The sequence below is a fragment of the Tachypleus tridentatus genome, chromosome 6 (assembly GCF_004210375.1).
Source record: "Tachypleus tridentatus isolate NWPU-2018 chromosome 6, ASM421037v1, whole genome shotgun sequence".
Lineage (NCBI taxonomy): Eukaryota > Metazoa > Arthropoda > Merostomata > Xiphosura > Limulidae > Tachypleus > Tachypleus tridentatus.
The window spans coordinates 145012376-145036365 of record NC_134830.1 but is presented as its reverse complement, the minus strand read 5'-3'; the positions used below and the strand labels follow the sequence as shown (position 1 = coordinate 145036365).

General features: G+C 31.8%; 1 protein-coding gene and 1 long non-coding RNA gene across 5 annotated transcripts in view; one reads left to right on the top strand and one right to left on the bottom strand.

Moving 5' to 3' along the window:
• The window catches only part of LOC143253953 (uncharacterized), an 86019-nt gene extending 69648 nt beyond the window's left edge, over nt 1–16371 (top strand). For 3 of the 4 annotated variants that reach the window (XM_076508607.1, XM_076508608.1, XM_076508610.1), the window contains 4 exons: nt 4010–4144; nt 4775–5032; nt 7720–8047; nt 10478–12782. In XM_076508607.1, coding sequence (XP_076364722.1) covers nt 4010–4144; nt 4775–5032; nt 7720–8047; nt 10478–10704 — 948 coding nt within the window. In that variant the 3' untranslated portion in view covers nt 10705–12782. Of the gene's footprint in view, nt 1–4009; nt 4145–4774; nt 5033–7719; nt 8048–10477; nt 12783–13223 lie in introns of those variants that run through there. The other variant, XM_076508611.1, reaches the window with a different exon arrangement.
• On the bottom strand, nt 10280–18717 carry LOC143253954 (uncharacterized). Its single transcript, XR_013029908.1, has 2 exons — nt 18271–18717; nt 10280–10669 (listed from the first exon to the last, which is right to left on the bottom strand). It is a non-coding gene; the product is annotated as an uncharacterized LOC143253954 (long non-coding RNA).
• Nucleotides 18718–23990: the final 5273 nt, after the last annotated feature.

Here is a 23990-nt window from a genome sequence, read left to right as displayed (position 1 = left end):
TATGTGTTTAACCCTTTGACTGTGCCTGCTTTAAATACATGTAGAATTTTTGCAAGTTATACACTATATAGCACCCTCACATTCAACTGCCTATGGTACCCTCCATAGTGAACTAGTGATCAATCATTAATAAATTACTTTTGCTAAATATCTGCCTGAATTTATAGTTTTTACTGAATCAGTTTGATTGAAAGTTGACTTTCATGTTAAGAATTAAAATACTTATTTTCATATTACAGTTTTCATATTTCATTTGCATAACTTAACCTCCTAAATGAATATTAACAATTTTTTGGTAAAACTTTACACTTGATAACTTCTTATTTCTACACTCAAACTAACTGTAGTAAAACTTGCTCATAAGCTACATTTTTTTCCAAGTTTATTTACATAAAATTATAATAAAATTGTTTAATTAAATTTTCAATATAACTGTGTAAATTGCCATGACATATGCACTTTGATCCAGCCATGTGCATAGGAGTGACAACACAATTATATGCAGTTGAAACTGTCAATGTCTTTATCCCACATAAAGAACTATCATACTATTCATAAGCATAATTAACTAGTTCAGTCTAATGTCACTTTGAGTGACATAATCTGAAACTACCACTAATGTTTCCAGAAAGCTAACTTTTATCAATTTTTCTCACTTAATACCCAACTCCTTTAATTTCAGAAGTAATATGGATTAAATTCGTTATCAGCATATTTTCCACCACCAGTTTCAAGGCCATTTAGGACAGTGTTCAAAAGGTTAGTAGGAAACATCTCACTGTACATCACAGTGGTCAAGGAATTGCCAAAACCCTTGGAGATTGCTTTTTCCATACTCAAGCATATATACCTGTTTTCTTGCCCATCCAACCATCATTTCTTCCCAATTTTCATTTTGAATATAACTCACCATTCACTCTGATCAATTTAAAATTTACTTTCTGATATGGTACTTTGCTCTACTTACAAGATTAGCTTTTCCCAATTTTGTTCTTCTCTCTATTGCAAACGTTTTTTATAACACATGCCACAGACCTTCTACAATGCCTTACTGGAATCAAGTTTTCAAACTTGTCTCTCATGCATCATCTTTCCACCAGTAGAAGAGCACTACTGACACGATTCATGGGAACTCCCTCTATGTGTCACTACTGAACCAACACTTATCATGTGGTAGTGCTTGATCAGACATTTTTTTTTTTTCAAAAGTGTTTGTTTTACCCTTGTTTAACTGCAAAAATTTAGCTTGTTTGTGTGGTATCAATCAAGAATTCCAATGTAAATGTTACCACTTTGGGTACATCTCATTTATCTGACACCATAATTTAGGCCACAGGTGCAGGCAACCTTTTGAGGGTTTATCAGCCTTTAGTTGCAGGGAGATAGAATGTTATATGGGACAACCTTTGTCTTCTGTTGTTTCCCTCTTTCTGCTCAGCCTTTTAAGCCTGACTTAGCTGACAAGGATTTCAATCATTTATTTACCCTTCAGAGTTTACCCTTTTAATTCTCATGTATTTGACATTTTGTCTGTTGCATCTATTTCTTATGATTCACATCCTTCCTTATTACATGATTCTGCCTCCCAACCTTGTTTATTTGGATTCACACTGAACATTTTGCCTCCCAGTGAAGTGACAACATTAGTATGCCTCCTCCTCTGTTGTTTTCAGATCAGTCTGCCCTCTATTATCATAGGGTGGAATATCCATATCTGGACCAACAGTTGTTGGGCTTAGTTGTGCCTATTAATGAGGTGAAACCTGAAATTTTCCATTCATGTTACCAGTGTTCAGTATTTCCGTCTTTGTCTTGTTCTGATGACTCTTTTGAGGTACTTCTCCTTGATCCATCTCCTGTCTGAGACTCTTCATGGGAACTCTGAGGGGTTTTCTGGAAATTTTCTCTTCTTCCTCACCTCCACATTAGCTAGCCTGCCATCTTTGGCTCTGGCCCTGGAAATGTGGTTTATTTGGAACCTTTTGAGTCATGGTAGTGTAAGGAGGTGTGAAAAGCTTGTGGCATGCATAATACAAAAAGTATGCATATGGAGGGCAGCACAAAATGGGAAAAGATAATTTTTTGTACCTATTGGATGTAAAGTTTCAGTATAGGAAAATTATAACTTACTTTGATATGGCAATACATCAGCCAGAGTAGATTATATCTGTTACAAGATGCAACATTTCTTTCTTGTTTCTCTTGATCTTCTGCTTCATTTTTAACCTGATTAATTGGGATGAGGAAATTCCAAATATAATTCACTGAGTTATTGCCATCCTGTTACTTATTCTAATTGCCTGTATATGGTTTTGAAAAGCCCATTTAGTTTCTAAAATCAAACACCTCATTTTCAATATCCATTGTGGTTTCTATTGATTGCAATATTGTGGACCTCTAGAAACATCAACCACGGAAGTCTTTCTCAAGAGGGAGCAACAGTTTTTTACATTTATTTTGTATTTTGAAAATTTTTGTGATACCACATAGGGATTATGTTCATAATGGGATTGTCATTCTTATGGGCTATGTAAAATTTTTATCGCAGCATTTTGTCATAGAAGTCATTGCAGATAAGTATATGTTCAATACTACTCCAATACGTGACATAGAAATTCAAGAGTACTTCATGGCTGTGTCTTGAGTTCTGCACTTTTTTGCATTAAGATCATTATCATAATGGCCTTTATGTCAATGACTTTCAAATCTCTTTTCAGTTGTCAAGATGTATAAGACAATGTATAAGATACATTGAACTAAAGCTCTAAACTGCCCTTAAAAACAATTTTTAGGAAACTGCTGCAAATGGGTTCAGATTTGTTCATTCAAAATTGTTTTTATACATGTTATCATTTTTTGTGTTCTTATGGCTTCTCTTTGACAATGAAATGAGTTTCATTCCTTAAATACAAATGGCACTAAATATTTTCTGCATCCTCTTTCCCACCTCTTGAGAAGCAAATTTATGTAAGATGGACAATGAGTTTTTGGTCTCTGTCTTAGCCAGAATATGCGTTATAGATGTTGAACCTTGTGCATCAACTGTGGACGTGTCCAATAAACATCCACTTTCCCTCCAATATTTGCAATTTTCTTTGCAGTACACAGCCTGATATTAGCTGAAATTGCTGAACCCCATGATATCCCATCCCTTCATGGCTTTCTACCACCACCCACTGTAGTCTGTCATTAAGTCATCTGAAAAAGTATTGGCTATTGGCATCTGCAGAAATTTTTACATTAGATTCAAAGTATTGTGAATAGAATAAAAAAATTAATATACATATTCTGAATGAGTAAACAAAGAATAGTGTTTCTCATTCTCCATGTGGATGCAAGTGCTGTCTCCTCTTAGTAGCCCTTGGTATTTGCTTCTCTTTTTGTAAACACCTCTTGAATTAGCCTTCTGTACCAGTTTTTATGGGTGGCTTGAAATTAGATGTCTATATTAGCTTTAACAAGGTTAGTACAAATACTATTGTTTTTAATTAAATCCTTTCTACAGGTTTGGTGTTCACTTCTGAGTTGTATGCAATTGAAATTACTCTGAATCACAGTAGCTTGTATATTAATTGTATTACATATATTAATTTTCTTAGCTCTTTCAAGTCTCTAGATTTGCTTTGTGTCTTTCCTCACCCTATTAAATCCTTTCTACAGGTTTGGTGTTCACTTCTGAGTTGTATGCAATTGAAATCACTCTGAATCACAGTAGCTTGTATATTAATTGTATTACATATATTAATTTTCTTAGCTCTTTCAAGTCTAGATTTGCTTTGTGTCTTTTCTCACCCTATTTTCTCAGATATTTAGAAATAGTTGAGCCATTTTTCTTTATCAAAAGTTATCAAATTATTAATGTCAAAGAAACAGTGCTGTTATTTAAAATGTTTGCCTTCTTTTGTCAGGAATCTTGTTTATCAAAAATTCTTTATTCATAGTGAGACTGTTTAAATTTCATTTTTCCATTCATGAAACTATGTACTACTGTTATGTTTTATACTTTTAGGGACTGACAAAAGAAACAAGAGGACTTTCTTTAAATAACTACTCACAGAAACCTGAATTTGATGTTTACTCACAAAAAGATCTGTACCTGATGTCTCATCAGATTTCTGGGGATCAAATAGGAATGTTGTGTCAGGTGTGCTATACTTATCAGATACATACCAGTTATTTATGTTAATTTTACAGAAAAAATTCAGTATAAGATTCAAACACTAATGAAAGTGAACCAATTGGATTTTAACTCTTTCTTTGTAATGCTTCTTCAGCAGTCAGGGTTGTTGTTTTTTTCAGCCAGACAAGCTATTAAGAATGAACACCACTTGAAGAACATGTTATGAATATTAGTTTATTTATAGATTATTTGAGACAATTTATTTCATTTTGTTAGGATTCAGTTATAAACAAACTGACTAATTAGGAGTGTGTTCATTATCTGGGAAGTTGCTTTATTTATCCCATTTCATTTCTACAGCAACCTGTATGAACAAAAATTAATTAATCGACTGTGTTTCTTAAATATGTTTTGCAAGAACAATTTATAACACCTAGCAGCATAAATCATTTGATTAAGACTAATTTTTTGTTGTTGTTGTTTTGTGTTAACATCTGTAACTCAAAATATTAAATTATTTTTTCCCACTAAACAATTTAGAGAACAGTACTGAGCATCTGGTATCAACATATCTTTGTATATAGGTCTGTTACATTATTTACACCTGAAAATTTTAAAATTCAAAATTATGTGTTCTAAATGTTTATCTTGCAGAACTCTGTAGGTTTACAAAACAGCAGAACACCAGCTGACCACTCATGTAGTGCTCCTGCATCACCTATAGCTCACAGTTTTCCCACTGTTGAATATTCTGAACCAGGGTATAATCTTTCCTTGAGTAAAAGTCCATTCACCGACTCAAACTATCACTTCCAGCAACAGCATCAACAGACCAGATTTCCTCAGCAGCAGCAATTGCAGCAGATTAATGAGTTTAATAAGACATCTGAACAGGAGAAACATCTGTCTTTGGTATGTTTATGTTGATGGAATTTTGTTAAAGATTTATCTCAAGGATGCATCAAAAGTTTAACAATTCAAAGATCACTTCATTTGAATTTTTGTTTTGAATTATTTACAAATACCTTTAATCATGTTAAGTGTTTCACACTGGGGATGGGCTGAAGAGAAAAGAGGGAGGACTGTGGTAATCGTAACTGTTGTTACTGTTTGCTTTTCTGTAATATACAATAATTCCATACTTCTGTTGTCTATAGCAGTTTTGGCTTAACTGTTGTAAACTTGTACCTTAAGGTTGCAACATTTCTCAAGAGGAAAATAACCTTGCATTATCTCTCTTTTTTTTATGGTATTGTTTGACCAGAAATCAGTGATTACTTTGTACTTTTTGCATATTAATGAGTAAAGTTAGAAAAGCTTCAGTTCTTTTACCTCTGACTGGATACATGTTTGTTTTGAATCTTTCTGTTTAAGTCATGTTTGTTCTGGTCATCACACAATTTGTCGTATTGCAGTTAAAGCCCAGTTCATCTACTGCGGATAAAATAGTATTAAAAATATTCAGTGTTATTTCAAGTTCAACTATGTTGGTTGGCATAACTTTTTTTTTTTTTTACCACTGCACCAAATAATCTGTCTATTTGTAATATACACCCTTGTGCAAGTTAATTGAAACAAGACGGAAAATTACGATTTTTTCAGTTGTTTGTGTTTTATTTCTGAGAATCCAAAAATTACTCACAAATTAATGCATGATATGACCGCCTTTATTTTTCAGAAGATCGTTAATCCGCTTTGGCATCGAGTCCACGAGTTGACTGCAATCTTTACTAATTTTGGATCGCGGTACCACACCTCAATTATGGCCTCAATTAGCTTATCTTTCGTAGTACAGTCTTTTCCCTGAAGTCTTTCTTTACAAATCGTCCAAAGATTTTCAATAGGATTTAAGTTTAGAGAGTTTCCAGGCCAGTCCAGCACCTTTATTCACATTGTAGTCATAAAATTCTTCACAAGTTTCAATGTGTGGCATGGAGCCAGATCTTGCTGAAAAATGCCAGATCCATTTAGAAATCTCTTTTTCAATTCTGGAACGACTCTTTTCTGCAAAACTTTGATGTACTGTGGTCCTCGCATCATACCTTCTACGATATGTAAGCCTCCGACGTTATAGTAGCTGAAAAAGCCCCAAAACATCTTCTTCAATGGATGTTTTATGAACTGATTGATGTGAGATTCTCGAAGTTTCTCACCTGGAGATCTGCAAACATGCAGACTTCTTTGATCCTGTACGAAGAAATGAGTCTTGTCACTGAATAACACCTTTCTCCATTGTTCTTGCATCCGGTTCTTGTATTTCAGACCCAGTTGACACTGTTTTTTCTTCATTGAGTTGGTAAGTTGTTTTTTGACTGGTCTCCTTGCCCTTATAACGCAATTTCGAATGATGTAATATTCCTCAAAATTTCGTCATATATCCCAAAAATAGATCGACTGTACTGCAAAACACAGCTGATGATGCCGTCTGTGTGAACAAATGACTATTAAAGGAAATCAGTGGATCCAGCGAGCCTACACAGGCCGCCATGCTGAAAATATTGTAAAATGATCATTTGTTTCAATTAATTTGCACAAGGGTGTATATACATCTTAATATTAATCTCTAAGATGTATACATTTCCATACTGAAACAATATGGCATCAGTAACTCACTGCTAACTAGATGTTAGCACTATTTTATTGTTACACGGCTAAGGAGTAGTGTGATGCTCAGGTCACACTTGTTAACAGATGTGTTTCCTCTGTTTAGAGTATGTAGAGTCTTGTGTGTTTCAGTTGTTATGTTATTGTATTTGTGACTTTTCTGAATGTAACTTTTTAATTATGAAGTACACAGCATAACATGGAATATTTTTTAAAGAAAACTGTAAATGATCCTTACTCTAAGTTATTAAAGGTAGCATTTAGATATTGTCATGTACTTTGATTTATTTTTTATTATTTAATCATACATGCACTTATCTTGATTTTTGGTTTTCTTTTGAATTCAAAATTTGTAATTCATGCTGGAAGGATTTACACATTTTTATAAAAGTTAAAAAAACTTTACACCCTGGATAAATATAAAAGAATATTTTTAAACCAACTTTTCACCTTTCTGGCTTCTTCAGTTATAATTTAACAAATATTCTAGTATCAAACAGTTTGTATATTAACCCTGAAGAAGTAGCAAAGGCAAAGTGTTGGGTTAAATAAAAGTATATTCTTTTATATTTATCTGGAGTACAAAGGTAATTTTTCCTTAACTTTATTTTCAGTGCTTTCTTTTTCCAGCAACTTATGGTTTGGTTATGACACAAAATCATACTTTTGTGTTCTCAAATGAATAATTCTTCCTGATTTAACACTTTAGTTTTAATACGTTACAAGTATGTTTAGATTTCAAGAAATTTTGAGAATTGTTACTTATTCTCCATTTCTATGCATATATCATATGACAGTTTAAAATAAACACTGTTACATATAAGTTCTTTATGTAATTTCTCTTGGTGGTTTTATGAAAAGAGTTTGAGATTCTATTACAAAAAATATAAAAACAGGATACAGAAACTGGTCCTGCAAGTTTGAACAGTAGTAGCTATTGTAAGCTTCTACTGAATACTAATCCATTTCTAAATTTATGTTATTAATTTTGGTAGTTTGCTGACAGTACTTCACCTGGGTTTGGCACAAACCAGGTTTCACATGCTTCTTCAGTGGCTGGTTATGTGGATACACTGGTTGAGTCGAATGATAATAGTGCAGAGCATATGGAAGAAACTACATTCCCCTTCCCTGATTTGTTTACTCAAGATCTGATCTGTAATCCAGACAATCTTGATATGGCCTTAGAGTTTTACAATATGGTTTCTTCAGGCCCAGGTTCTCAGCTGCAATCTCCATCTTTCTTATCTGCTTCAAATGCTGTTTCATCCAATTTTAATACCGCACATATCCCAACATGTATTCCTGACATAGTACTCACAGGTATGTTGAAAAGTATATAATTTATTTAAAATCATATCCTGTTGTTACTTTTTTTTGTATTTATGTTCCATAGACAACATTGTTTAAGACTGTTTATGTGTAAGCATTTATTATTTTCCATAAATATAGGTAATTGATTCATGTGTTCAATGAATGTAGGACCTGGCATGATTAAGTAACTAGTGTATCCAACCATAAATAGAAGTATTCATAGTTCATGTCCCATTACTATGAAAACTTACTCCACACTTTGGGTTTATGGGTATACCATAAGAGTAACAATCAAATTCTACTGTATGGTTGAAAAAAACTTGCCAACACACTCCAATGACTAACTGCCTTCCTTCTAATATATCAATTCAAAATCAGGGATGACTATATACAATTTGGCTCTGGTGTAACTTTTTATAAATTTCCAAAAATTTTCCAAATAAGATTATTACATGTGTTCCTCATAAACATTATTATCTGTAGTAATATATTGCTTTGCTTGTCTTTCCCTTTGTTTTAATGAACTGTTTTCATCTGTTTCGAGAGTAGAACAACATTTTGGCTTCCTTTTTCCCACTCTAGAAACAAATGAAAATACTCCATTAAAAACCAAATGTCTACTATGTGTAAAATGCCTGAAATATTCTTTAAAGCCATTGTCTAATTATTTACCTTCAGGCTTTAAAACTTAATTTGGTAGTTTTAAGTAAAAGCCTATAAATTGCATATGTTTTATATTAATTTGTGTATTAGCAATCCCTTATTAAAATAATAGATGTTATAAAAATATGGTACATCCATATAATGCACAAAACTTTATGCAAAGTATAATCATTACATTAGCTATATTTCATTTTTGAAGATATTAGTTATGAATGTTGGAATTTCAATAATTTTTTTGCATTCCTTGAATACCATAATCAGACAGAAAGGTCGTGTTTGTTTTTAGAGAATTAATTAGAAATTGTTTCTTCCTGAATGAACACACAGTATTATGATGAAGAATATCAAAGAACTCTCCTTTCATAAATTTCTAAAATATGGAATCATCAGTATCAAACAGTAAAGTTGGGTATTTTTTACTATAATGAAATAATAATTTTGTTCACTTAGAACAGTTGTCTTCACAACCCTATTCAGAATTAGATGTGACAATTCTTTTAAAGAAAAAGACAACTGAGATTTCTTTTTTCACTTAACATTTTGAGCACATCTAAAGCTGTTAATTTAGACACATTTTCAGTGCTTCCCTAAATTGCGCTGTTTAGTTTTTTAGTGTATTTGAAGCCATATAGTTGCATGTTCATTGGATTTAGGAGTTTTTAACTTTATTTAATTATTTATTTAAATAAATGATATAAAGTGATTAATTCATTAGTTTTGGCTTCTTACCATTATTGAAAGTTTACCAATTAAATAGTCACTTATGTAGGATTCATACTTCTAACACTAGGCTTATTACAACTTTGTTTTGTTTCAGATTGAGTCTTATTTTCTTTATTAGTTGGCTTTCTTTGATGTGAAATTGTTGTTCTTCTTCTTTTCAAAAGTATACAGAAGAAAAAGACTTAATTTCATCCATATAATTTCAAAGTGTGAGACGTAATCAAACTACTAAGGTTTGGGCATCAGCCTCTTTTCATTTTATGCACTTTTGAAGATAAAGGGTTGTTTAACCTTACATAGATATCTTTGTACTCAGGGCACTGGTACTTATAAGTGCTTGATATAGTTAACAGATCAAAGGTCACCTTACGTAGATTCAACGACCTGTCACCATCAGGAATGATTAAGAGAATATGCTTATTCCAAAAATATGAAAAGTCTAATCATGTATTATGCCTTGATGGTATGTACAAAATAAGTAACTTCAAAAACTTCATCACACTAGAAGCAGCAAATGAAGAACAATATTCTACATAAAAGAGAGGCTACATATCAAGAAACTGAGAACCAGGATATATACAAGAAGCATAGGGTTAGAAATATAAACTGCATTGTATTGTTATTGATATGAACAAATGGTAATAATCAAATTAATGCATTAACTACAGCTGGTAATCATGATATCATTACTGATATGAATAAATTGTAACTTAATGGACTCAAATGAAAGAAATCAACAAAACGTTGTTGAAAGTTAGATGTGTACAATGAAAATGAGTGCACCAAAGTTATGGTTAGCATCACTTTTTACTTTTGCTTGTATGTGAATAGAATTCATCTAAAATCACCTTCATGGGCAAATTTCAAATTTTTTATCACATTGTCATGATACACTTTAAAGATGTATTTAAAGTTTAGGTAAAGGACATCTTTCTACTACTATATGAAGTTTTTGTTTTCTAAATTAAAACAAGAAAACCAGATATATGAAAATATATTCCTCTTATGTAGTAAAGCACATAACTTCAGAACATTTTGTTGTTATATGCATAGCTCCCAAGGGCGAGGAACCATTGATGAAACAGGACTTTGTTAATGATCCAAATTCTGTAATAGCCATGGCTGGCTGCTTTGACAATGAATTTTTACCAGCTGAGGAAGTATTAAGAGCTGGACTGGATCCAATTGACTTTGATGGACTTCAGATTCTCACAGACCCAGATATTTCAGTTATTACTGATCCTGCTATGGAAGAAACATTTCGTTTAGATTTTTCATAGCACACTGATACCAACAAATCTCTTATTTTAAGGAAGTTTTTACTTTAAAAGTAGAAGTAATATTGTGAAACTGATTTCATGCATGCATACAAGGAGAAAAAAGGAAGCAGTGGAGCAATCACCATATTCAATACAAAGATATAGGGAGAGCTGTTCAAGAATGTATGCTATCTGACTAATGGAAACAATGTTTAAGCCAGAATAATTGTTAGATAAATTTGTTTCGAGAAATGCAGAAAACTTAAACCAATGCTTCTTAAACATCTATATTTACTTGAAGCTAATCTAAAAAGATCTGAGGACTTAGCAGTGTGTTTATGTAATTCATGCAATGTTTATGTAGAAATATTGTATTTTTAAAGTTTTAAACACATAGATGTATCAGTAAATACATTTTTGAAACATTTAATGCAACTGACATTCTTTTCACAAATGCATTTCAATACATTAATTCTATTAATTTTCCATAGAATTTAGATTACTCCTAAGCTTGAATATTTAGGGCTGTATGAACAATTTGATTGGGTAGCTGGGAAGAAGGACAATGTTTTGAATAACTTGCACACTTCTTCATAATGTAAAGGAGTACCCAATGACCTAAAATGTTGTCAATCCTCCTGATTACTCTGTGAAATTACAGTTAAAAGTTATAAGTGCATATTGTCAGGGACTTTTTACAAAGTTCTGTATTTCAGTAAAAATATCATAGGAACCTCATTAAACATGAGTATTTGCATAATTTCCCTAAAATATATTCTGTTTTTTTCAAATGAAATTTCTTAAGAAACAAAATTTTGCAAAATTTTCTTGAACATATGCTGGCTGTATTTTTTTATCTTGATTTTACAGATTTATATTACAGTATATAACACATATATATATATATATAACAAGGGCAGTACATTTCTTAAGTATTACTCTACCTTGTATCGGTCAAATATGTCCACATTTCAAAAGTGCTTTAAAAGGTAAGTTTTCATTAATCATATCTAAATGAAAAGCACCAACAGTAATATGTAAAAACTGTGTCAAAATTGAAGAGAATTAGCTTATTTTTTTAATTTATGGTATTAAACATTTTAGTCAATGAACAAATTTTCATATTCTTCATAACATGCAAAGATATAGTGTAAATTTAGGTGCACTATATTTTTTGTATTTTTCATGAATATTTCAAAACAATTAATTGTCAGAAAAGTAGTGAATAATATTGTATTTAAAATTATTATTCTTTACTATTTATGGCATGGGAAGTCACTGAAAATTTTTAGATATGTGGATTTTACATCGTATGCCATATCATTGGCAACAGTTATTTTTTTATGTATTAAAATTAGTGCATAAATATTTTAATATTTTTGGAATACATGATGCTTGATATGTTGTGTTTGGAATTTTTATCAATACTGTTTTAGCTTTAAGTTAGTGCAATATACACAGTTATGATATTAACACTTTTTTAGTGAGTTTTATGTGTGTTTTTAACATTATTTACAAGAAGAAACACATTTATTTTCTTTATAAAAAATATCTTATTTCCTGGTTTGGATTGTTGTTATTGTTAGGTTTTCATTTTAACTTGATTCTAGTCTAATTGAAATGTGTTACCAGTAGTTTTAAATGCAGTTATACATATTCTTGTTTCCAGAATATCTTATGAAAACATTGTAGTATATTTTATATTTGAGCATTTTGGGCTGTGCAATTATGTTGTTGTGTGTATGTATATATATATATATATATGTATTTAAAAGAGAGAAAAAATGTAAATATATCAGAAAAGCATGAGTAAACAATATTTTGAATCCTTAGCCCCAAATGAGGATATAAAAAAAATTATTTGGAACCTCTTTGTTAGCTATGTGATAAAAAAACCAAAACCATCAAATATTATTGTTTCTAAGTTTCTAGCATTTCTTTCATATTCTGCTAAAATAATATTTTAAAATATTTTTGGTTTATGCTAAATTTGAATCTCTGAGATATGCTTTTTTTTGATAAACTATCATAACTAGTATTTTAAGTTTTGCATATGTAGTAATTATTTCAACAATAAAGTTATGGCACAGTGTATACAGACCTTTGTTGCATTGTATTTGAAGAGCTCGGTCAGTTAAGAGTGTGGTGTTTTAAGTTACATGTAACTTAGAAAAATACCTTTCTGGAAGAAATCTTGGATATAGAAATATGAATTTATTTATGATATCTGGATTCAAGAATGTGTATATGTTGTGTTGTTGTTTTCTAAATGGGAACTTTTACATATTATAATTCGTTTCAAATGAGTCTCTGATTTACTATGTTATGTATGTTAAGGTATTACTATTTAAAATAACATTATCAAAATTACAATATTTGCCAATAAGATTGATACACACAATTTTCTTTTTAGCATAAATATATTTTAAAATACAATAAAAAAACATTATTTATAACAGTTATTGCTAATAATTATTACAAATGATGGTTCATATACAAAAGTTCTAGAAACTTACAAACAATACTTATATCTTTTCTAGAACTGAATATTTTATCGATGATCCAGGTCTATGACGAGCAGATTACTTCTCAGTTGATATTGTTACACACCTCGCTTATGCTAGCTAGCTTGATTGGCCTCACACCATTGACGTTTGCTTTTTACTGACAAAGATATTTAATGTCCTTGTAGAAATAATAATATCTGAAGTAATTCACCAAAGTTGAATATTTTGTAATGTTCAAAATCTATAAATGTTCCTGGTCCAATTTTGTAGTTTTCCAATTAATAAACATTAATGACAGTTATAGCTTCCAAGACCTATAACACACTGACTATAGCTGATAAATAATAATCTTCTTCTTGACACATTGGATTATATTATTTAAGGCAAATTTCTAGAACATCCAATGAAGTTCGAACATGCTAGCATTTTCATAAAACAAATTCAGACTCTCAAGAATATTCTACAAATTAGGAGATTGGTGGGACTTGTACAATTCACATCCAACAATATATACCACGTGCATCAAATTGAAACACACATAGATATCAAATGTACAACGGTAAATCTGTTACAAAACGCTCAAAAATGCAGATTAAATGTCATTTTGCTAAAGACTTGAGTACTGCATAAAAAATAATTTATATTTAGAGTTCTTTCATAAAGTAGTTCTTCCTATAACTGTTAGAATGAGGGAAGCAAAATGCTTAAAGAACTAGGTTTGTCAAAGAAATGAAAATGGATGGGAAAGAATGAAGCATTTAAGTAAGCAATAGGTAGACAGAGTTCTCTAGAAATATTATTCCAATACAAACAGGAATTAGGTAAATTCACATTCCTGCTTCAGGCTGGGCTCCCAGGTTTTTAACTAAATTAGTCGTTGTACAGGGTGGCCTGTAAGTCCCTACCCATCCATATGTTATTATGTTATATTCAATTATGCATGTAGGCAGCTGTTACTGCTGCATTTGGAACAATAACCCCTGCTATGTTGAGGAAAATGTCTCACAGAACATGGCGTCGCATAATATTACGCAGCGAGAATGAGGGACAGCACACAGATACACTGGATACATAAAATATATGGATGGGTAGGGACTTATGGGCCACCCTGTACAATTTTCAAAACTCAGTACTATTTTGAATAGTTCATTGAATTCAGTATTGCATATTTATTAAAAAGTCATACCAGTCACCATGAAAAGTTAAAGTTCCTCAGGAATTTATGCTATTATGGACAACATTTTAACATTTTTAGTTTCAAATTCTGGATAAAGAACTGGGCTCATCTAAAACTGAACTTCAATGAACCAAGTAATTGAAATATGTCTCAGACTACTCACACTAGAATAAAAGCTACTTCCTGAACAAGACTTTGAAGTTTTTCTTATCATTGACTTCACTATTTGAGTGAAAACCTAATTTATGAATAACTGATTTTACCTTACTTAATTTATAAAAGAACTCTGTTATCACACTTTTATTTCAGAGATTATTTTACATTTTAGCTTAGTGTATGAACTTAGGACTAACATAAACCTCCTCAGTTTATCAGAGAACTCTGTAATCATACTTTCACTTCAGAGATTATTTTACATTGTTAGCTCAGTATATGGACTTAGGACTAACATAAACCCTGTAAGCTAGCGAAAACTCATGAAATATTACTGGGTTTGCAGGTTTATCTGGGAATTGAATTACTTTACATCTATTCTTACTTGGCTTTTCATTACAATGAGTGAGAAGCTTAGAATTGTAGACTTCCATTTGTTATCTGCAAAGATATGTGTAACAAATGGGTAGGTTTATTATCTTGCTTGAGGATTTTTATCTAATACATTAAAAATGAAATGGCTCAGTGGTAAGTCTATAGGCTTCAGTACTAAAAATTTGGTTTTGATACCTGTGGTTGGAAGAACATACATTTCACTATATAGCTTCGTGCTTATCAACAATAAAAAAAACAATCACAAATTAACAATCATGTGGAGATAAAATTCATAGTACCCTCAAAAATCATATGACTTATCAGAAAGTATTATAAAAATGCATATTTCTTATACAAGAAAAATTTTCTTAATGTAGAATGTTAATTTTCTTTTCCTAAATTGACTCTGTTTTAGTTTTGAGTTTCCTTTACGTCATTCATACATGTACTGTAAATAGTCACGTCATGTAACCATTTCAGATGAAAATACTCTTTCTTGTTGTGTATGTAACCTTGGGATTATAACATTTGGTACAAGTTCTTATCAGTGTATTATACAAATAATGCATTCAGAAAATAAAAGATAATATTTTCAATTAAAAATACTGGAAAAGTAATTAGATCATATTAATTAAAATGATTTATTTATGTAGAAAGAAATATATGAAGTTATAAATGTTTAATGTTAAATATTTTATAGTTAACATAATTTGTTGTAATTTGTATTTTATTATAATAAGTAAGTTAAGTAACTGCTAAATTCTTGCTCACTAACATAGGAAAAAGATATATCATATGTTGACTCATTCAACATTATGTTATTACATGTTATGTTTAGTTAAAAAATATTATTTTTCATGGCCAAAAGTGAATATGACTTTTAAATGAATTAGACAATCCATTTTAAATACTTTAACATATCTTGTTAAAGAATGTTTTAACCATCCTATTCTTGTTGTTATCAGTCTTAATAGAGCATAATATTAGAAATATTGTTATAAAGAAAATTAGAAATCTTTGTATTTTATGTGTATTATGAATGTGAATATACTGGTGTAATTTGATCAACAAAAGCTGTGGCCTAATATGTGTGAAATATTCAACATTTATGGATTCTAATAACTATTTTTCATGGCTTTAAGCAGCTATACAACTAATACTTGGTGCTTACGTTATTTCTGGTGTGAATGAAGCCTTTGTTTTGTATGTGTTTCAGTTCTGTAATAGGCTGTAGTAGTTGATACAAATATTAAATGCTTAAGAAAATAGAAGGTTTTTGACAGTTTCTTTGTTAATTATTAAACTTATATACAATAATAGAAATAATTGTGGAAACACACAAGTAATATATATATATAGGAGTTGCAAGCAACAAGTAATAGATACTAAATGTTGAATTAATTAATGGTTTCATACATTATCATACATAGAGTACAAAAGAGGTGCAAGTAAGTTATATATTGCACTAGTATTGACACATACCATTACATCTTGTTTAATGCTGCCACGGGTTGGGTATAGCCTAGTGATTAGTGTGCTGCACTGTGAACCAAGGATCTATAGTTTGCATCCCAATGCTCTCCACCCAAATAAAAATTACACTGTGCACGTTAAAACCATACAATTCATAAAAGTAATCCAACTTCTAATTAGAGTATCCTAAGAACTGATGGTAGATGTGTTGACTAGTCTATCAGTATCTTATAGATGGCTAGTACAAATAGTTTTGAAGTAATCTCTGAAATAACACAGGCCAGCAAATTTAACTTAATAAAAGTTGTTTTGGTTTTAATAACAGATTTTCCATAATTCGGCCATGCAGATTTTGAGAATAATATTTCCTGTTGTGTAAGGATTTTTTTACAAATTGAGAAGAGAAAACTCTTACTCAGATCAACTTATTATTTTTTACCGCATTGAACATTTTTTTATTATTATGTTTGAGTTCTAGAGAAGTAGATAAAACTCATGTCATGATTGATCTAAAAAATTCTGTAGCCAGTAGTTCTCAGTATTTTAAGCATAACAAAATGTGACCTGATTTCAATGAAACTGATTTAATTATGTCATAGCACATATGATGTTTGATGAAAAATTGGTACATGATGGAGAAAAATGGATATAATTTTTGGATTCAGCATACAAGAAATACAACAGAACATGTAAAAATTTCAAAAAACAATAAAACCATTGCAGGCCTTTGTCATAAGTCGTCATACAGTCTATCAGTGTGCAACTGTGCGATATTGTTCCATATGTCCTCTATTACTTCCCACAATTCCGTGACTTTTCTTGGTTGTCTTCTGACCTTAGCAGATTTTGCATAAACCCTAACATTCTCAGGAGAGTTTAAACCACAACTTTGTGTAAAAGGTGTGTTAATGACCTTCTGTCCTCTACCATTGGCATTTATTTCCCCACATTTGCTGTATGATTGGGATCATTGTCTCAGAATTAGTTGTAATGTAAGCAAGCTTATTCCCAAGGTTAGGATGCCAGGTATGAATCAGATGAACACAGGTAATGAAGAATAGGTCAGTCACCTATGAATATCCAATAAAACTGAATGAGAAGACATTAAGTGTTTCCAGGTCTTTCAGAAAACTAGAATACAATGTACAGAGGTATACTCTTTTAGGCTCAAGATGATCCAAAGTAAGTGAAATTGCCTAGAACTCAACAGTGAACAAAAAAACTATATAGGGAAAGTTGTGACCAATAATAAGACAATATCAAACCAAAAGTGAACTTACATAGCTTTCAAACTTGGAGCCACGTGTGTAAATAGGAAAAAAGAGACTGGCTTAAGTGATGTTCAATAAAATCTGTTTTGTCAGTCAGGAATAACAGATAGGGATTAAGAACGTTAAGTTGTTTATTAGACTTTGCAATGCAGTCCTGAGAAAATAGCATTATGTATCAGACTTTTCCTGCATTTGTCAAAGTCAGGGTGCCATAAGTTTTGTGTATATCAGAACTATCCAATTTCAAACAGTAAGGTGCCAGATTACAACTTGGAAATTGTCTCTGTAGGCCAGATTGTTATCTAACAATCTAGAGTCCATTATTATGTTTAAATGCTAGAATATATATCTGTCTGCCATTTCAATCTCCTTTTTCTTGCATTTCTTTTATTTTTATCTGATTTTATAATCTTTCAAATGTTTTATTTTTAGATAATACCATTTTTACACAAATCCTGCGACATTTGTTTACTGTTACTTGACAGATTCTTCTTGATTCTATGAATAGTCCACTTAATCATAAAAAAGTCTAAAAATGTTTTATTTCTTGAACTTAGTTTTACAACTCAGCTTTCCTGATAATTAATTTTAGGCCTTGGTTCAAATTAAATAGTAATACAATTTCACTTACTGACTTCCTTTGTACATGTGCCGTTTTGTCGATTTCTAATACGTTGTTCAAATGCAAAATTAGTATTCGCGAAACTAAACTTTTTAACTGACTAAAAAATTCGCTAATTCCATGCCCAATCGTTCACTGTAACGATTAAATAAATATTAATTAACGGCAACGTAATTTTTTTATATGGCTTCTTCCTTTGAAGTGGGAGTATTTACTTTGTTCCTCATTCAAAATTGGAAAATTAAAAACGAAATATACTCACAAGTGATACTTTTGCCAAAATAAAATAATTTTCCTTCAAACATACTTTAGATTTGCGTGATATGTGTCATTAGTTTAAATTTGCTCATCCTATTTTAGTAATGTTGATGGTTCTGAGAGGTTTACTTTTAACTTGTACAAAAATTATTTTTTATTTAAAAAAGAGTAGGTAATTTCGATTACATCAGTGCTTGTCTGCCACTTTATTTACAAAAATGAAGGTCGGATTTCGATACTCACGATGAGCAGAACAAAGATACCCTTTGTGTTCAACAAAACTAATTTATCTCAATATTTCTAATGTAACTTTGCTACAAAAATAAGTTGTTTTTAATGCATATTCTCAATGGACACTAAACGATTTTGAAAGATAAATATCTGTGGTCCAGAACGGCCAAGTGGTTAGGGCGCTCGAGTCGTAATTTGAAGGTCAAAGGTTCGAATCCCAAACATACTCCCCCTTTCAGCTGTGGGGTTGTTACATATATAATGTAGCCTAAAAGATTGATGTAGTTGATGATGAGTAGCTGCCTTCCTTCTAATCTTACACTGCTAAATTAGGGACGGCTAGCGCAGACAGTCCTCGTGTAGCTATGCGCGAAATACACAGCAAGTAAACATTTGTTACATGTTTAAGCTTTAGGGAGTCTCCAATCCTTCTTTACATCAAAATGAAAACAATCGCTAAAGAATAAGATAATTTTTTTAAAACAATTTAAGATTACTATTTACACCAAATTATACAAAACCTAAACTCAGTATTAAAATGAGTTTTACCATTTCCCAGTTTCATATAATTCGACCTAACTTTTATACAGAAATTCTGGTCCCATGCTTAACCTTTTCTCTGTATTCAAGAAGAAAGAAAATGTATTGTTTTTGTTTGTTTTTGGAATTTCGCACAAAGCTACTCGAGGGCTATCTGTGCTAACCGTCCCTAATTTAGCAGTGTAAGACTAGAGGGAAGGCAGCTAGTCATCACCACCCACCACCAACTCTTGGGCTACTCTTTTACCAACGAATAGTGGGATTGACCGTAACATTATACGCCCCCACGGCTGGGAGGGCGAGCATGTTTAGGTCGACGCGGGCACGAACCCGCGACCCTCGGATTACGAGTCGCACGCCTTACGCGCTGGGCCATGCCAGGCCCAAGAAAGTGTAGCATATGAAAGTGTAGTTACTTATACGCTTACCTAAAATATACGAGAGAAATGTACCGAAGCAGTTACGTTTACATATTATTAAGATCGAATGAACGATGCTCAAACAACAGACAAAGAATATTTTATTTACAACTTCAGAAATATCGTATACGTTGTACTATAAGATTAACTTTTAGTTACTTTTTTTACATCTATAGAAACAGAAATTGGTGAGTCACGCCCTCAAACAGTTTACTGTCGTAGATAAGAACTCCTTTTACATTTGTACAAATACATTTTTTTTAATATGGCTTCATTATCCGGTACTTAACTACAATGTTCATCGCATTAAAAACTATTACTCTAGCCAACCACTGCTAAGAACTTTCAATTTAGGTTTCCCAAACAACTGCATTGGATTTCTATCGAAGACTCCCCCATTGAAGGTAAATATTTTTTATCCAGTTTGGAGCTTTTTCAATCGATCTTCAATGATGTTTAAATTCATTAAAAAAGTCAGACAAAATTGTAGAAGTTAAACAATTAAATTATAAAAGAAATTAAAAAACGTTTTAAACAAAATTTTCCCATAGTTGTGTTTAGACACGCATTTGAGTGTTTTTCACTTATATATGGATCGTATACATTCAAGATGTTTACTTTGAAGGCGCTATAAAATCATGGTCAATCCCATTGCTCGACTCGTAATCTGAGGGTCGTGGGTTCGAATTTTCATCACACCAATTACACTAAAAATCAATTACTTAATTTCAAAAGAAGAATAAGGCTATATGTAAGCGAAAATATGTTGCAATGATGATTATAAAGGTTTTTTTATTAGTGACATATGGGCTAAACAATCAATCCACAAACCCCTAATATTCAGACATACATAGTTCATTTCCAATCGTGAAGAGAGCAAACACATTGCAGCAACTAAATAATTCAATTGTCATGATAAAAAGTATGTTCAATGGCATATCGTGGCTCGATTCTTGGACCTTTTGATCTGCAGTTCAGTAAGTATACCTTCTTGAAGTAATTTAGTAGTAGTTATCTAAAAAGGCTGTCTGGCTTTCCTGTTGGATCACAGTACACGAACAGTTTATTTACCAATATCTGAGCTACTATAACTTGAAGGAAAATATCCGCATCTCTCACACAGAGTGCTATCTGTTAGGTTACAATGATGCAACCTATAATGTAACCAGTTTTTCATAATCATCAAGATTGTGGAGAATGTATTAACATTCTCACAACATGAAAAACATTAATTGTCCTTCTATAGATATAGATGGGTAGGAAAATTCACACAATAATGTTTTCAATCATTTATTGATAGAATTAATCATATTTAAAAACAGATATGTGGTAGAAGTAAAGCACCAATTTGCCACACGTTAATAGCCGTTTCGTCACATGTAGCTAGTGCCAAGCGTGTTAGACACTGTGATGTTATAATATGGCTACTACAATTATGCTGCTTCCATAGCAAAAGGTGGACGTGAGGCCCAGATTATGTTTTCTATCGGAACTGGTCTAACTGTACCACAATACTGAAGCTAAACGTGAAGGATTTCAAGTTTGACACAATTTTACCACCTCAGAGATTTTATAGTAGTATCACTTCTGTGTAAACTTGTTCATCATGAAAATCTTGCATTTCTTTACTATAGAAATAGCTTTTGTTGAAGATGCCCCAAACATACATATAACGCCACGTTGTTTTACTTAAGAATCTGTTAGAAATCCTGTCTATAAGAAGTTTCTCGTGATATGCCAACAGCATATTGAGGTGTGTTCTCCCACGTAAACATTGCAAATAATTTTTGTACAAATTGCCAAGTTATTGTATTGCTGATTTTTTTTTTTTTTTTGTAGATTTGAACTCTGCTTTGTGGATACTATGATTTCTCGCAAGATTGAATCTTTAATGCTACTCTAACTCTATCCAATTTTTGAGTTACTTCTCAATCACTTAACGGCATCAAGTGTAGAACGATTCACGATCGGTATTGGGCATTATAGCTGATGTCCTTTAATCCAGTTATTTCAGGTAATTCATTTACCCCTGAAAATAGTTCAAAAACTGTCCAGGCCACCTTTAATAGTACGTGTGAATATTATCACCTTTTGGCTGTGCCAGTGAGTACAAATGCCAATATTTGATTTCTCAACAACCAAGTAACTGACATAACAAGGACACGGACTTTATTGTTTTAGCAAGCACATTTAACCTGGCTAGTTTGTTTGATTACGAGCACTCAGGCAACTTCTGGTGGCTTTGGTAACCCTCTTGCCAGTTGTCTAGTATCCTTGTGAAAAACCTCTTACTCCACCTAGCCGTACGTTAAACTTTATCTTCAGGAGCATTTCACCCTGTTTTCTGAGCACTGGGATTCCAACGAGTGAATGTAAACTCCTTTATATGTTTTTTTACGGTCTCCTGATATTTCGTCAACACAGTATTCGAATTTAATGGTCAACTCCCCTTGTAAGCTGGAAATATTCCTCAGAGTTGAGCAGAGTGATCCGTCTGGGAGGTCACCATTTGCTGCTGAAATTCCCGGTTCTGAGGATGAAACAAGAATGTAACTTCAGCTTCATGTAACTGTAGTAAAAGGCTTTCATCTAAGAGAAGATTTCTCCAAGAACATTCTACTTTATTACTTTTCTCAGTTTCACTTTATTTGCTGTATTCTTTCCTCTTCTCTACAGTAAATAGGTATTTTGTTGTTTTTGTAAAATATGATGCGAAATTACAAACCCAAGTTGTACTTATAAGTTTTAAAAAACTAACCTGTTTGACATAAAATCCTTAATCATTGTACCAAACTTATGAATATTAACCGAGTTCTTTTATTCTAGGGGGCACATGGATGATTGGCTAGTTAATTAAAATCATTAAGAGAAATAAAATAAAATGTATGAAGAATGTGAATAAATCACTGTTGACAGAGAGAAACAAAGACTAAACATAACTGTTTTACTGTGGAATAGATAACTTTATTGATTCACAATAATAAACTAACAAAAGATGGCATATGTTGGTTTCATTATAGCAAACAAATACTATCTCTGTAGATGGATAGCTAGTCTAGTTTCAACAACAGAAACTAGATCTAATTGATAGTCAACAATTAATAGTACAGATTCAAGAATGTTTCTAATCACAATGAATCGTTGTCCAAAATACCTATGTTTTGAATTTTACTTAAATTCAAACTCTGTTAATTTTGTTTTTGTTCGTTTGGAATTAATCATAAAGCTACAAAATGAGCTGTCTATGCTCTGCTAACCAGGGGTATCGAAACCGCAGACATACCGCTTTGTCACTGGGGGAAAACTCTATCAGGACTTTCAAGGATGTTACATAAGTAGACCAGTTTTTCGTCAAAAGAGAATATTCGTGTTTTCAAGTGTCCCTATCTCTGCTTGCCAAACTTGGTCAAAAAGCATTCAGTGATTTGTAACTATAAATATTTTTATTTTTTAAAGAAAACTTTATCAAATGACAAACTGGTGAATGTATAGATTCATTAGTTCATATACATAATTCCATTCGCATATGCATTTGCCTAAGTAGAATATGTACTTAGTTTGATTCTCTTCCTCCTAATTTTGTCACACTATAATTAATTGTTTCATTTCATTACAAAGTTCAATATTAAGGAACAAAGATAAAGGGTTGAAAAACTATAACATGGACATGTATATCTTAAGCGAAAAAGAAAAGGGTAAATAACTGTTTTAACAATAACGTCCGCATAAGTCAACCAAATTACCATTCTTTTCAAATTTGACCTGCTTCTCAAGAAAAATGCTTAAAACAAATGTTTAAAATGCGTATTTCATATCCTATAGTGTGATGTTCAAAACGACAACACGATATATAAAGACTAGATTGCCTAAATAAATTTCGCGTGACTAGATCGTGCTATAAGGTTGTGTTTGTTTGAATTTTGCGCAAAGCTACACCATGGCTATCTGCGCTATCCGTCCCTAGTTTAGTAATATAAGTCTAGAGGGAAGGCAGCTAGTCCTCACCACCCACCACCAACTCTTGGGCTACCCTTTTACCATAACATTATAACGCTTCACGGCTGAAAGGGTGAGCATGTTTGGTGTGACGGGGATTCGAACCCGCGATCATCAGATTACGCGTCGAACGTCTTAACTCATCTGGCCATGCCAGGTCGTATGCTATAAGGTAGAAAACTGTTCAAGAACGAAAAATTTGCTGTTAAATATTATAAAAATAAGTTAGGCCAAAGCGAGTCATTAAAAATAACCGGAACTTGACTAATTTAAAGACGATATTCT